General features: G+C 34.9%; 1 protein-coding gene across 8 annotated transcripts in view; it reads left to right on the top strand.

Annotated features, from left to right (window-relative positions):
* The window catches only part of arhgap4b (Rho GTPase activating protein 4b), a 73,250-nt gene extending 59,982 nt beyond the window's left edge, over window positions 1-13,268 (top strand). For 4 of the 8 annotated variants that reach the window (XR_012398451.1, XM_068216888.2, XM_009296754.4 and 1 more), the window contains 5 exons: window positions 156-282; window positions 5,719-5,817; window positions 5,897-6,082; window positions 8,738-8,816; window positions 11,136-13,268. Coding sequence is in view for 6 of the 8 variants with exons in the window: in XM_068216888.2 (XP_068072989.1) it covers window positions 156-282; window positions 5,719-5,817; window positions 5,897-6,082; window positions 8,738-8,816; window positions 11,136-11,351 (707 nt within the window). In the remaining 2 variants the exon portion in view is untranslated. Of the gene's footprint in view, window positions 1-110; window positions 283-5,718; window positions 5,818-5,896; window positions 6,083-8,737; window positions 8,817-11,135 lie in introns of all 8 variants that reach the window. The other 4 variants (XR_012398450.1, XM_005162108.4, XM_684637.9 and 1 more) reach the window with 1 other exon arrangement.
* Window positions 13,269-13,774: the final 506 nt, after the last annotated feature.

Below are 13,774 nucleotides of genomic sequence, written 5' to 3'. Positions count from 1 at the left end.
TTGTGTGCTTTTCCAATCTTTCATGTTGGATTTTGGCCAATGTGGCATTTGTGTTGCCATGCTTTGTGTTGTGTGTTTGCATTTTGTGCTGTGGGTTTGTGTGTGTGTAGAGTGGGAGGCTGTGGCCATGTTTGATTATGTTGCACGCTCTGCAGCCGAGCTGTCATTCAAGCAGGGTGAGCACCTCCTACTGCACAGCAAGGCCTCAGCTGATTGGTGGAGAGGGGAAGTGGGAGGAATGAAAGGCTTGATCCCCCATAAGTACATCAGTGTGGTAGAAGGGTGAGACCTTATTTGCATAAATTACATGATGTTATGCTAGCTCTGTTTTAAACCTAGTGAACTGCCTCATTGCTTACTGAAGCACAGAATGTATTCTGGGGTCCTTCTTCGTACATGGGTTACTCAATTTGCTGGATTTGGTTATTGACGGTTTGACACGATCAAGGATCATTTCGTTCTTCAAAACTCATGAGAGAGTTGTTGTCATAGCAACAATTCTGGTAGCTTAAACCAAATACTGAAAGTATGTAAGTTTAAAAATATATATTAACAAAACTTATGCAATCTGCACTCCGAAATTATAGAAAATTTAAGAGTAAATTTATTGATATGGGATTTTTAGATACAAACACGTACAATTGCTTTGGTACAATTTGTGTTTGATAATAGACATGCACGATATTCTACTTTTTTTTTAAGGAATAACACATTTATGCTGCCATGAACATGTTTTGACAGTTAATATGACGGTGATTTGATGCTTCACAAAAGTTGCAGACGCCTTTACAAATATCAAAATGCTTTTTGTGATGCAAAATTTATTTAAACATCCAGTTATTTTTTACACTGATAAGGAAACTGGCTATGAATACTACTATGACTACAATAATAAAGAAAATCCGCTCTAACTGTAAAACTAAATAAATTGCGAAATACTATTGACAGATAAAAGTGTAAAGCCTGCAGCTCACAACAAAGCTGAAAAGTTTTTGCATTTCATATTTAACAAACTGTTTCCTAATAACTTTATGTAATTCATGGATAATTGAATATTAATCAGATGATGTCATTACGCTGCTGTGCCGTCAGCCAATCGTTGCATTGCTGATCATGATTTTGAGGATTGATAGATCTGTCTTGCACTGCACATGCAGCGATCTCAGATCAGTTCGTCCAAACATTTTAATCTGATTCGTGAAGTTATTTGAAGAACCAAATTAACCAGAAATCTGTTATCAAGATTAAAAGACTCAGGATCTGCCAAATCATCTTAGATCATTTAAAGGTGGTACGAAGAACAGACCCCAGATCACTATGGAGTAAAACGAATTTTTTACATTGATTTATAATTTTTTTTTGTTCTGGTTATTTGTTTTAGCTACTAATTTTCTTTGTTAAATTAGTATGAAAATGTAAAAAAAAAAAAAGATGAAAAATGTCATTTTGTGCAGCATTGTTTAAACCCCATGGTCTTTATTTATTTGGCTTTTACACATTCAGGAAACCTACTTCTCTTGTTCTTTCTGCAATAGAAAAATATAGTAAAATTAGTAAGAGTAGTTCTAAATTCAGCAGTTTTCATTAAATCACAGACTCACAGGCAAAATATAGCAAACAGAATATATATTTTGTTTATTGAATGGCTGTATGCACTCTTGCTCATGTGGTATTGCTTAACTGCTTAACCATATGACACACACACACACACATATATATATATAAATAGTTGGCAAACAGCAAATGCCATTTTTTGATTGTATTTATATATATATAGTCAGAACTATTTGCCCCCATTTGATTTTTCTCTCTCTCTCTTTTTTTTATATTTCCCAAATGATGTTTAAGAGAGCAAAAAAAAAAATTCACAGTATGTTTGATAATATTTTTTTCTTCTGGAGACAGTCTTATTTGTTTCATTTCAGCTAGAATAAAAGCAGTTTTTAATATTTTAAAACCCATTTTAAGGACAAAAATATTCACCCCTTTAAGCTATATTTTTTGATAGTCTATAGAACAAACCATTGCTATACAATAACTTGTCTAATTACCTTAACCGGCCTAGTTAGCCTAATTAACCTAGTTAAGTGTTAAGTGTCTGGAAAAAAATATCTATTAAATTATTATTTTTTGTCATCATGACAGCGATAAAATAATCTTAGAGATGTTATTAGAGATGAGTTATTAAAAGTATTAAGTTCATAAATGTGTTAAAAAAAAAAGCTTCTCTCCGTTAAACATAAATTGGCTAAACAGATTATTGGCTAATAATTCAGGGTGTATAATAATTCTGACTTTAACTGTATATATACATATATACAGTGGTCTCACGGTTTAGGTTGGTTATGATTATCATGCCATCGATTCAGTTCAATTCGATATCTAGGTTCATCACGGTGCATTTTCGATTCTTTAATTTCCTATTTGAAATTTCACTTAGCAACACAATAATTCTTGTATTAAAATATATAATTTAGGATTAGATTTTTATGTGTAATACAAATTTGTCCTTTAATACAAGCAGTCAGATATATGTACTGTACCTTTAATTTTATCCTCTAAAGAAAACACTCTTTTGAATGTATAATAAAAAACTCAAGTACATGTATAGAACAACATAAGCATTTATAGCAAATAAACAAATGTTAATATTATCCCACTTGCTTTTTGAGCTTTGTTGAGCTAAGTCTTAAATGCCTATGATTGATCACACATTCAACAGAAAGGCTGCAAGTCAGCGCGGCTCTGGCGCTGTTCAGCAAACACTGACATGGACACTGATGTTAAGCGGCCACAGCGATCAGATGATCCATTATAGACGGCGATGCGGTGGAGAAAACTTGCTCTGCAGACACATGAGAATGAAAGAATGAGAGAGAGAGAGAGAGAGAGAGGGAGGGAGGGAGGGAGAGAGGGAGGGAGGGAGGGAGAGAGGGAGAGAGGGAGGGAGGGAGGGAGGGAGAGAGGGAGGGAGGGAGGGAGGGAGGGAGGGAGGGAGGGAGGGAGGGAGGGAGAGAGGGAGGGAGGGAGGGAGGGAGGGAGAGAGGGAGGGAGGGAGGGAGGGAGGGAGGGAGAGAGGGAGGGAGGGAGGGAGGGAGAGAGGGAGGGAGGGAGGGAGAGAGGGAGGGAGGGAGGGAGGGAGGGAGAGAGGGAGGGAGGGAGGGAGGGAGAGAGGGAGGGAGGGAGGGAGAGAGGGAGGGAGGGAGGGAGGGAGAGAGGGAGGGAGGGAGAGAGGGAGGGAGGGAGGGAGTTTACAGCTGTCATTTTTTTCTAGCTGGGTTCTGATGTACTTCCCTGTAAGTGAAAAACTGTCCAACATCTCACAAGTAGTGAATTGTGCACACAGTTATCTGCTTTTAAAGTAGTTGGAGCGTTTTAATTACTCTCTGTCTTCTCACTCACCATAAGCTACCGCCATATAACGCATATGTGATAAATGACGTCAGTACAAAATAATTGGTTGTAATTTTTACTAAACTAATACTGAATTGTTCGCGTCTGCCTCTGCCTCACGGTGTATCGAAAAAACAATTAATTTAGGCACCCCTAATATGTATATATATTTTACAGGGCCATTTTTGATCCTGTCTTCAGCATTCTGCTGGGCTACACTTGCGCTTTGTGAGTGATATGTGCTCAGAAAAATGCTCAGTGTCGGTTATCGCACACTTCTACTCTGTAGTCTACTCCTAATTGTTTTCAATAGCTTTAGATTTTAGCTTATTACTCATAGTTTTGAATAACTTTGCGGTCTCTAATGAAGCTAAAATACATAAACATACACAAACATTGTATAAAATAAGCTGTTATTGTGAAATCTTTGTGTTTTCAGTGTTGTCAGCATTGAATTACCATAGCTGTTGAGCATAATTTCCTAATCAGAACAGTTGTTGTTAATTATTTTAACACTAATTGCTTTACTTTTATATCACCATGTTGCAAAAATAACGGAATCATTAAAAAAAAAAAAAAAAGTTGTGTCACTAATAGACTTAGAGTAGGTGCTTTATTTAATTGACTAAACAGAAACAAGGTTTTGATGGACAGAAGTACATTCCATTGCCACGCTGAAAATACAGTCCAAGTTCATATCTAATGTTTCTCTGTTAGGAGAACAATTAGCCACCAGGTATGCAAACATAATGGGCTTCATTCATGAAATGGAAGAATCACACATTTTTTAAATCTCCTTGCTTAAATCGTCACATTCTCTTCACTGCAGCATTTATATAAAAACAGATTAACGAAATTTGTTCTGCTTGAGATTTATGAATGAGACTCATTGAGAGCACTGTACACATCTCTCACAGCCCAGTTTTTATATGCATCTAAACAAATACAGAGTCTAAGCTGACTAAACTCTATGGAAGCCATTGTATGCCGTAGACAAATGATTAAAGCCGGTTTACACAAGCATGTAAGCTGTTCTTAAATAAGCAGTAAAAAAAAACAAAAAAACACCAGCATTCTTGTCATTTAGATGAAAAATTGTTTACTGTTGTACTTTTTTTCTGGTCAATAAAAAGTAAATTAACAGCTAAAATGACAGAGGTAAAAAAAAACAGCACCTAGGAAAGCATCTGATGACAGCATTTGCGCAATCTTTGTAGTTTCACCACGTTTATTTAAATAGCACTTTAAGCAAACAGATTTACATTTTTAAACACGAACAGTGTAATTGACAGTGCTTCCAGTTGTAATTGCACTTTGATTTTACTGTAATTAATAACATTTATATAATTCCTGGATGTTGGAATTCAATGAATTGAACAAGAAATTTGCCTTGAGAGCATTTTTCATTTGAAGAAGGTGGAGCTTCAGAGCCTCACCCATCTATTGCATAATTGCCACAGTTCAAGTGTCTGGAAATTAATGGCCAACTGTTTAAAATGAACTCCAAACAACCTTTGTTAACTGCCTAATTTTCTTCAAAATGATGTTATCGCTTGAAGTACAATTTTATTACAAATTATTTCGTACAAATTAGTAGCCCTCCAATGAAATTCATTGTTAATTATTAGTACTCCTATGAGATTAATTGTTTTTCAAAAATGTCTTATGTGCTGTTTAACAGAGAAAAGATATTTCAGCCCATTTAAAACATAGTTTAATAAAAAAATGTTTTTATATAAATAAAAAAAATCATGTCTGTGAATTATTATTATTATTAAGAATTATTAGCTCAAAGTACAGTGTTGAGGATGAACTTTTAACTTTATTAATAATTACTTACATTTATTTTCATTAGTTTAACTTGGCTAAAGTTAACTTGGCTTAAGTTCAAATTAATCCGGCAAGTCATTGGACAACGATGATTTGTTCTGTAGACCATTGAAAAAAAAAATCTAAGTGTGCTATTAATATTGACATTAGCAGTTTTTTTTTAAATAATGTATATATTTTTATTGCAGTCAAACTAAAAGAAATAAGACTTTCTCCAGAAGAAAAATATAACAGCAAATATTATAAAGCATTTATTGGCTCATTACTTGTTGCATTAAATATTTTGCTTAGTTTTTTTCCTTCTTCATTGTGAAAGATAAATAAAATTATTAACAATCAATCAATCAATCAATCAATCAATCAGTAGAGTAGAAGTTATTTGTTGCTTGTGCCAATGTTTGCTTTCATTCCAGAAACATTGCTTAATTTCGTAAATATTATCTTAGTATCAATAATCTTACTTGTAGCCTCATGTCAATGTCTGGTCATCCACAGGATGGAGCGTAAGGACCGGGGAAAGAAGGAGGACAGTAGAGGGGGAAGCACAGGAAACCTAGCAGAGGAGCAGCAGCAACAGTCTGAACACAGCACTCGGTACCGCAGGTTATATTGCATCATGAATGTCCAATGCAGGCTTTATGAGATCTCACATGTTTTGCTGTGGTTCCCCCAGTATGCGAGTGAACAGCGACAGCGCATCTTTGCCCGGCCGGCAGAGGACCGGCAGTGGAAGCAGCGGCAGCATTGGTGGAGGAAACAGTGGGAATATGAGCCCTGTACGAAAGCTCACCCTGCAGGTGCCTGAGGGACGGCTCATGCTTCCTCCTCAGACCACTGCAGTCGCACGCCAATTCTCAGGGTATGACAACAGTCATTATTGCTGTTTTCAAATATGCACACAGTGTTGCACAAACTATTTGTAAAATGTAGTGAGCAAAGCAATTAATTACTCAACTTAAAATGTAGCTTAACTACCTTAAAAGCTACCCCCTAAGAAATGTAGCAAGCTATGCTATAAGCTACATGGCAAAAGTAGCTTAGCTACATCTAAGCTATTTTTTAATAGAAGCAACTTCAATCCAAGTTAGTTCTGTCTTAGTGATCAATAAAACCAACTAGTGCCAATAAAGCAACTGCAGGGTAATTGTTAAGTTCAGTTATTTACTGCAAATAATATAAAAATTTTACTTGACAGCAAAAAAATTCAAGAAATCCTGTATTGCACATTGAAAAAACTATAGTAATGTTTATTAAAAGGGAATATATTATAGTGTGTTTATGTGTGTGTGTGTGTGTGTGTCACACACACATATATATATATATATATATATATATATATATATATATATATATATATATATATATATATATATATATATATATATATATATATACATACATAGTTGAAGTCAGAATTATTAGCCCCACTGAATTATTTGCCACCCTGTTTAATGGAGAGAAGATTTTTTTCAACACGTCTGAACATAATAGTTTTAAGAACTCATTTCTCATAACTGATTTATTTTATCTTTGTCATGATGACAGTAAATAATATTTTACTAGATCTTTTTCAAGACACTTCTATACAGCTTAAAGTGACATTTAAAGGCTTAACTAGGTTAAAAAGGTTAACTAGGTAGGTTAGAGTAATTAGGCAAGTTATTGTATTACGATGGTTTGTTCTGTAGACAATCGAAAAAAAAAAATTGCTTAATATTTGGCTAATAATTTTGTCTCTAAAATGGTGTTTAAAAAATTAAAAACTGCTTTTATTCTAGCAGAAACAAAACAAATAAAGCTTTCTCCAGAAGAAAAAATATTATCAGACATACTGTGAAGATTTCCTTGCTCTGTTTAACATCGTTTAGAAAATATTCAAAAAAGAAAAAAAAAATTCAAAGGGGGGCTAATAATTCTGACTTCAACTGTGTGTGTATATATATACACATACATACACTATAAATATATGATTTACAAATCTGTTAATGAATTATGAATTCTACTACATAATATAGTATTATTAATAATTATCGCAAACTAATAGTAATTAACATAGTGTACTTTAGCTTTTACTATGTTACTACAGTAAAAAAAAGGGAAAAAATATAAATATAAAACAATATAGGGTGATATATAAGCAAGTATTTGTATTATTTCACTATTGTATTGTTCAAAAACCCTATAGTGTTTTAAATATTTTAAATACTGGATTTACATTACATTACATCATGTTTTCCATGTAAGTGCATATGGGCACATTTGCAGAACAAACTGTGAATAAATTTAAAAACAAGTTCAACTGTTAAAAGAGCACAACATCAGAGTCAACTTTGAGACATGTACTTTGAGGTATGGTCCTGCTTCAGAAATAACCCTAACCCTAGACCTAACCCATACAGATGAATGGTACATCAAGTTTTCCACATTGGGTATCCAAAAACAAACAAACATAGGAATCTAGAATATTGTAGAAATTAAAGATATCAAATACAAAAATTCCATAAACACATCTTTCCGCTATTTGTACGTTTTATATTACGTTTTCCTTAATGGGAAAACAGGAGGACTTGTTTTAATGGTAGCAGATAATGAAAGTGTTTTGGATTACTAAAATGATATGGACATTACATTAAGATGCCTAAAGGTTTCAAAAAGCCTATATATAAAAAAAAGATGGACAAACGAGAACCTTTCTGTCGTAAACTATAGTAAAACAGCTTGACAAAAGCTGCGAACAGATTACATACAGGAATAGAGAAAAGAGCACTCTTAAATTATCAGCTGTTAGTCAGCACCTGCTCTTTTTACCTGGTCATTGCGCCTTTGCTGTGTGCAGTGTAAATGCAGACAATCGGATACGAGTCACTTTTAAAAGATGATGTGAGCAGGTCAGCAAAAAAATCGGATACAGTCACAAAATCTGAATTGACCATCAAGATCTGCAGTGTAAATGCAGCCATAGAAGGATATCTGAAGAATCATGTGAGACTAAACACTGGAATAATGATACAGAATAGAGCATTTTTCTTTCTAGAATGACAACAGTTTGTAAATATTAATAACATTAATAACTCCTAAATATCTGTTCAATTGGGAAATCTACATTTACAATTAAGCTTATTAGACATAGCAGCATATTATTAACATCAACAAAGATGTATGCTGCTGTTGTAAGTATGTTTTTATTGTAAAACTTAACAATAAGGTTGTGTTAATGCATTTACTAACATGAACACACAATGAACAATTCATTTATTACAATATTTCTGTGTTAGTTAACATTAGTTATTGAAAATAAGTTCATTGTTCATGTTAACTCACAGTGCATTAACTAATGTTAACAAGCATGAATTTAGATTTTAATAATGCATTAGTAAAATGTTGAACTATGGTTAATAAATACTGGATAAATATTGTTCATAATTAGTTGATGTTAGTAAATACATTAACCTTATTGTAAAGTGTGGCCGTTTTTATTTCAGCTTTTTACTTTTTTCTTGTTCTTTCTCTTCAGTCATCAGGAGCGCAGACACACTTTAGACTCTCTGAGGCCAGTAGGAGCTCCAGACAGACAGACAGTACATATCGACAAGGTCTGATCATCATTTTAATGTTTCAGTTAATGAAGTATGTTGCTCTGAGATTAAAATTTTGTTTGAAAAACTAATGTGAAACTAAAAGCATTAAATGAGCATAGCCTCGTGACGCACAAGGCTTGACAAATTATGAATCATAAAGTAACCATGAAAGCACAGTTTTGTAACTCGTTGGCTAAATTGATGTTCTAGGTTGTCACATGACAGCTTAATAATATAAAATATAATGCATTTCCACTTGTTAAATTAGTGTTTCAGTGAAATGTAAGACTCATTTTAAGTAGCATTTGATATTAATAAAATCCTCCAAGATTTTTGTTTATCTTCAGAACAAAAATTAAGATATTTTAGATGAAGTCTGAGAGATCTCTGACCCTCCGTAGTCAGCAGGGGTGCTGAGACATTCAAAGTCTAGAAAAGGAACCAATAACAACATTCCATGTGACTTCAGTGGTACAACTGTAATCACACAAAGCTCCAAGAACACTTTTGTTTACCGAAAAACTGTAAAAATTATTTTGTTCATGTCTTTCACGACAGATCAGGGTGTGCGTTGTAGGGGAGACCAACAGTTTGAACCCAAAAATGACCAGTCAGTTAAATGAAGAAGAGCTGGAGTCGGAGATTCAGTAAAAAGAAAGACGTTTACTGAAGATTTCATCAACAGAAGCCAACTTCAATGCTCTTGTAGAGTTCGTAGACTGCTCTGCTTACAATCACAAAACAACAATTATACTTTTGTATAATGTCATAAACTGTCATACATATAGGTGTTTAATCTGATTGGTTAAAAACACAAACAGACTTGGAAAATTTCCATGTGTGTGTGTTTGTGGCAAACCATTTCTCCAATGATTACTTAGGCATCATAATACAGATCCACAAATCTATAGAACACACAAACACACACACACACCGGACACACACACACATAAAGTACTATCTGTTTAATACTCAAGGCTGTGTTGTGTTCTCTCAGCCGTTTTATCACACTGGTTAAAAACTGATACAATCAGGATTTAAAACTGGCGGCTTACATACAAAAGAAATTAAAGATTTAACACACAAAATGGCAAATAACTCAGGAAACAGTTGTTTCCAATTCTTCATGACTCCAGTTCAACACAAAAGGTCTCCATGACCTCTCATCTAGCTTGGTAGATCCTGAGAAAACAAATCATTTGGCATACAAAAAAAGCAGCGACACACATATTATTCCAGATTTACTCTGAAGAGGGATGACACTACGGTCATCATACAATCTAGGCCCTTAAACACACAACTTTATTAATAATCAGGGCTTGACGTTAACTTTTTTGATCACCAGCGACTGTGGCTAGTAGATTTCCAACATTACTAGCCACTCGCCATTTTCACTAGCCACACTTTTCTTGTTGGGAAAATAAGTTTTATATGCATAAATCTGACTTTGACATGCTAAAATGACTTGATTTAGATGTTGTGTTATGTCCACATGCCTTCTCATTCATTTAACTTCTTGTGTCTATTGTGTATTAGCTTGCTCAGTGTGCATGAGCAAATGGGTTGTGTCACAACGCAATCGGTTTTTATTTCACATGACTTTTCAGGGCTCAAAATTAAGGATTTACCAAATTTATCTCTGACCACACCAAATAAGTATTTCTTAGCCACAAATTTTTAATGTGTCCAAACAAGGAAAATAAAGCGTTATAGGTACACTTTTTAATTCAACAAAACTTTTCTTTAAAAAACATTACATTTAAAAAAAGAATTATTGTCATAAGTCTAAAATATGCACAGTAATCTGTCCTGGCCTAAAGTCCCAGATCACCAACCAGCCAAAGTGGCTAGTGGAGGAGTCCGTCTAACCCGCCAGAGCTGAAATCTACCCACATTTGGCGGGTTGGCGGGTGTTAATGTAAAGCCCTGTTAATAATCATAAAGACATAAGAAATTATGTGTTGGAATTAAAAATACTGGAGCATTTATTATGAGCAGATTTGCATGATAGTCTGTGTAGTCATTATTATCTGACACAGGAGAGCAAGCAGAGCCATATTTACAGTTTTTTATGTTTTTTGGTGCACAAAATTGTTCTTGGAGCTTCATATGATTGCAGTTGAACCACTGAAGTTCCTTTTCTGGTCTTTGAACATCTCTGGACACTTGCTGTAGCTGAGCTCTCTTATTTTATCTAAAATATCTTAATTTGCGTTCAGAACATGCTTTCTCAGGGGATTGAATGGCACAACGATGTGTAATAAATAGCAGCATTTTCCTTTTTGGGTGACACATCCTGCTGTACTGATGAACATCTCTCTCTCTTTCTAACAGGAGGTCAGTCGTCAGATGAACTCCGTGTTTAAGGAGCTGTTGTCTCGTCAGCCTCCTCAAGAGGCCTTGGGTTCGAGCGCTTCTCCATCCTCTCCTCCTGCTTCTGTCCCATCCATCCCATCGGTCTCCTCTGCTGCTGCTCGACCTCCGGTGAAGAAGGGAGGCTTTGGCCTGCGCAGCAGAGGCCTCTTCAAACCCCAGGACCAACAGGACTGAAGGAGTGTTGTGGGAACGGCACGCTCATCACAGATATGAATCTATTTTTCCAGACATACAATATATTTGTCTCTTTTTGCGCCTTATTGACCGATGGATTTCTGTTGACAGTGACTGATTTCGGTTTTGTTTCGCGTGAGACCAAGTCGTTGATCCTATTATCGGTTGTGTTTGTGTTTTAGCTTTGACAGTTATTCAGGTCCTCAAGTCGAGATTCTTCCCATCGCAGTGATGTCCAACGTGTCTGTCGTTTTTTGACTGTAGTGTGTAGACCCTGTTTTAATATCTGCCGATGATGTACTGGAAGACAAAGTGTCGAGTCCCACAAAAGCTCAGATGATTCTGATCGACAAGTGAATTGTGGGAATGATGTCCGTGACAGACAGAGTCCACATTATTGTTTTAGATCTAGACGTGTCACCCTGAATGTAGCAAGTGATTCATGAAGGCCGACATCACACTCACTCTGATTTCTACTTCATTTGGAGTTTTAAACAGTTAGTTCACCACAAAATTCTGTCCTTGTGTGCTCACCTACCTCATTCATCTTCAGAAAACACATGAAGGTTTTTTTTAGTAAGATCTCAGAGATTTCTGATTCTCTGTTTAAGTTGTTCACCCAAAGGAATAAAAAATAAACCCATTTAAATCAAGCATTTTAATCCCAGGCTTTTTAAGACAAGACAACCGCTTTATATGAAGAACAGATTTATGCAAGGAATTTATTTATAAATAAACATTGATCCGTTACGATGTATACAGGAATTAGAAGTCATTGAAGCTTAAGTGTGCTTGCTTGAACTGTGACAGCCAATGACTGTGCCACATAGCAGTTTTGAACTTCTGCAAGATCCAATGAAGTTTGTTCTTGCATCACACTCGTTTTAATTATCCACAACAGCCAATGAGGTTCAGTACTGTGTGCCACACCCCTTTGATCTTCCATAACAACCAATAAGGTTTGTTCTTGCTTGTTCACATGGCACATTTCAGCTTCCTCAAGGACCAATAAGGTCTGAGCTTGCATGTTCTGTTTATGTTGACTGATCAATGTTAATATGTGCTATATTTGGTTTCTTTCTGAAGATTTGACTCAAGAATATTTCTTTTTATATCTGTTTACAAACATTTTGAGGCGTTTTGAATGAACGAACTTAATAAAAGGACAGAATTCTCTCAGATCAGATATCTGCATTTGTGTTTTGAAGATGAACCATTTTTATTAACATGAGGATGAGAAATTGATGACAGAATTTAGCATTTATTTGCTGAACTAACCTATAAATGCTCCTTGTTTTTCATTTTAGATATTTTGCCTAGCTAATGTAGTTCAAGCTACAACACAATGAATAATAAATTGCTCTAGTTTTTCATTTTTTAGATTACTTTTTTGGTATAATTTGCTATTTAATGTTGTTTTTTTACTTTTTAATTGAATTATTTTCCAACTCTTTGCTTAACATTGGATTGTTCTTTTTAAAAGCATTCAGTCTGAAAGGAACCAGCACACATGCATGCAAACACTGATGCGGATGGTTGGTCTCGCGTGGGAACAGGTGGAGCGGCCAAAATAAGCACAGCTCAGTGGCCATTTTTACCCCTCTGGCTCCATTTTCTCTACATACAAAAACTGTAAAGACAACTGTGAAGATAAGTGCCACTCGGAGCAGCTCAGGAACTGTCCAACACAGAAGCCAGAGAACTGACGGCAGAAACGATCAAACTGTGAATCTGCACATAGTCGCAGGAAGTACTATAGCTCTCACTTCCTCTTCGCTGCACATAAACGCCTCGTTCACTGGTGTCCCTCGACCTCCACCCGTCCCTTATTCAGATTCCTTAGCAGTGTGTGTCTCTGGTAGATCATGTCATTGATGTGTGGATTTCAATATTATCCAAATAAATTATATTCTGAAATACTGTCGCTCTGCGGAATACTTCATCATGGTTAATGATTCAAATGCTAGTTGGTTTGATGTTTTGTTTCATAATATCAGCGTTCGGAATACCAGATATTTGTCACTTTCTCACTTTTTTTTAAATTGTCAATAAAATAAATGAATGTTTTTTTTTAATAATCATCACTGTATGTTAGCTAGTTAATTGTAGAATAATCAAATTATTTATAATAGTAATTAGTAGCAGTATATGTTACTGGTTTGGTGTGCTAGTCAATATGCCAGTGTTTCTAACAATTAGCTAAATATCAGTGGTCACCTTTTAGTTGACTGTTTTGTGCTTTTGTAATAGTGTATTATAGTTTTTTATGTTTATATTTAGCTTTAACTTTGATTTAGTGATTTAAAGTGGGTCTATTAATGCAAAAAAATCACTTTTATAAGGGGTTAAAAACACAGTTGTGTGGCAACAGTTTGTGAATATAACCAGCTTCTAATTGTCAAAATGATTATAAAAAATATTTT

Source organism: Danio rerio, chromosome 23 (genome assembly GCF_049306965.1).
Source record: "Danio rerio strain Tuebingen ecotype United States chromosome 23, GRCz12tu, whole genome shotgun sequence".
Lineage (NCBI taxonomy): Eukaryota > Metazoa > Chordata > Actinopteri > Cypriniformes > Danionidae > Danio > Danio rerio.
This window is presented reverse-complemented; position numbering and strand designations above follow the sequence as displayed.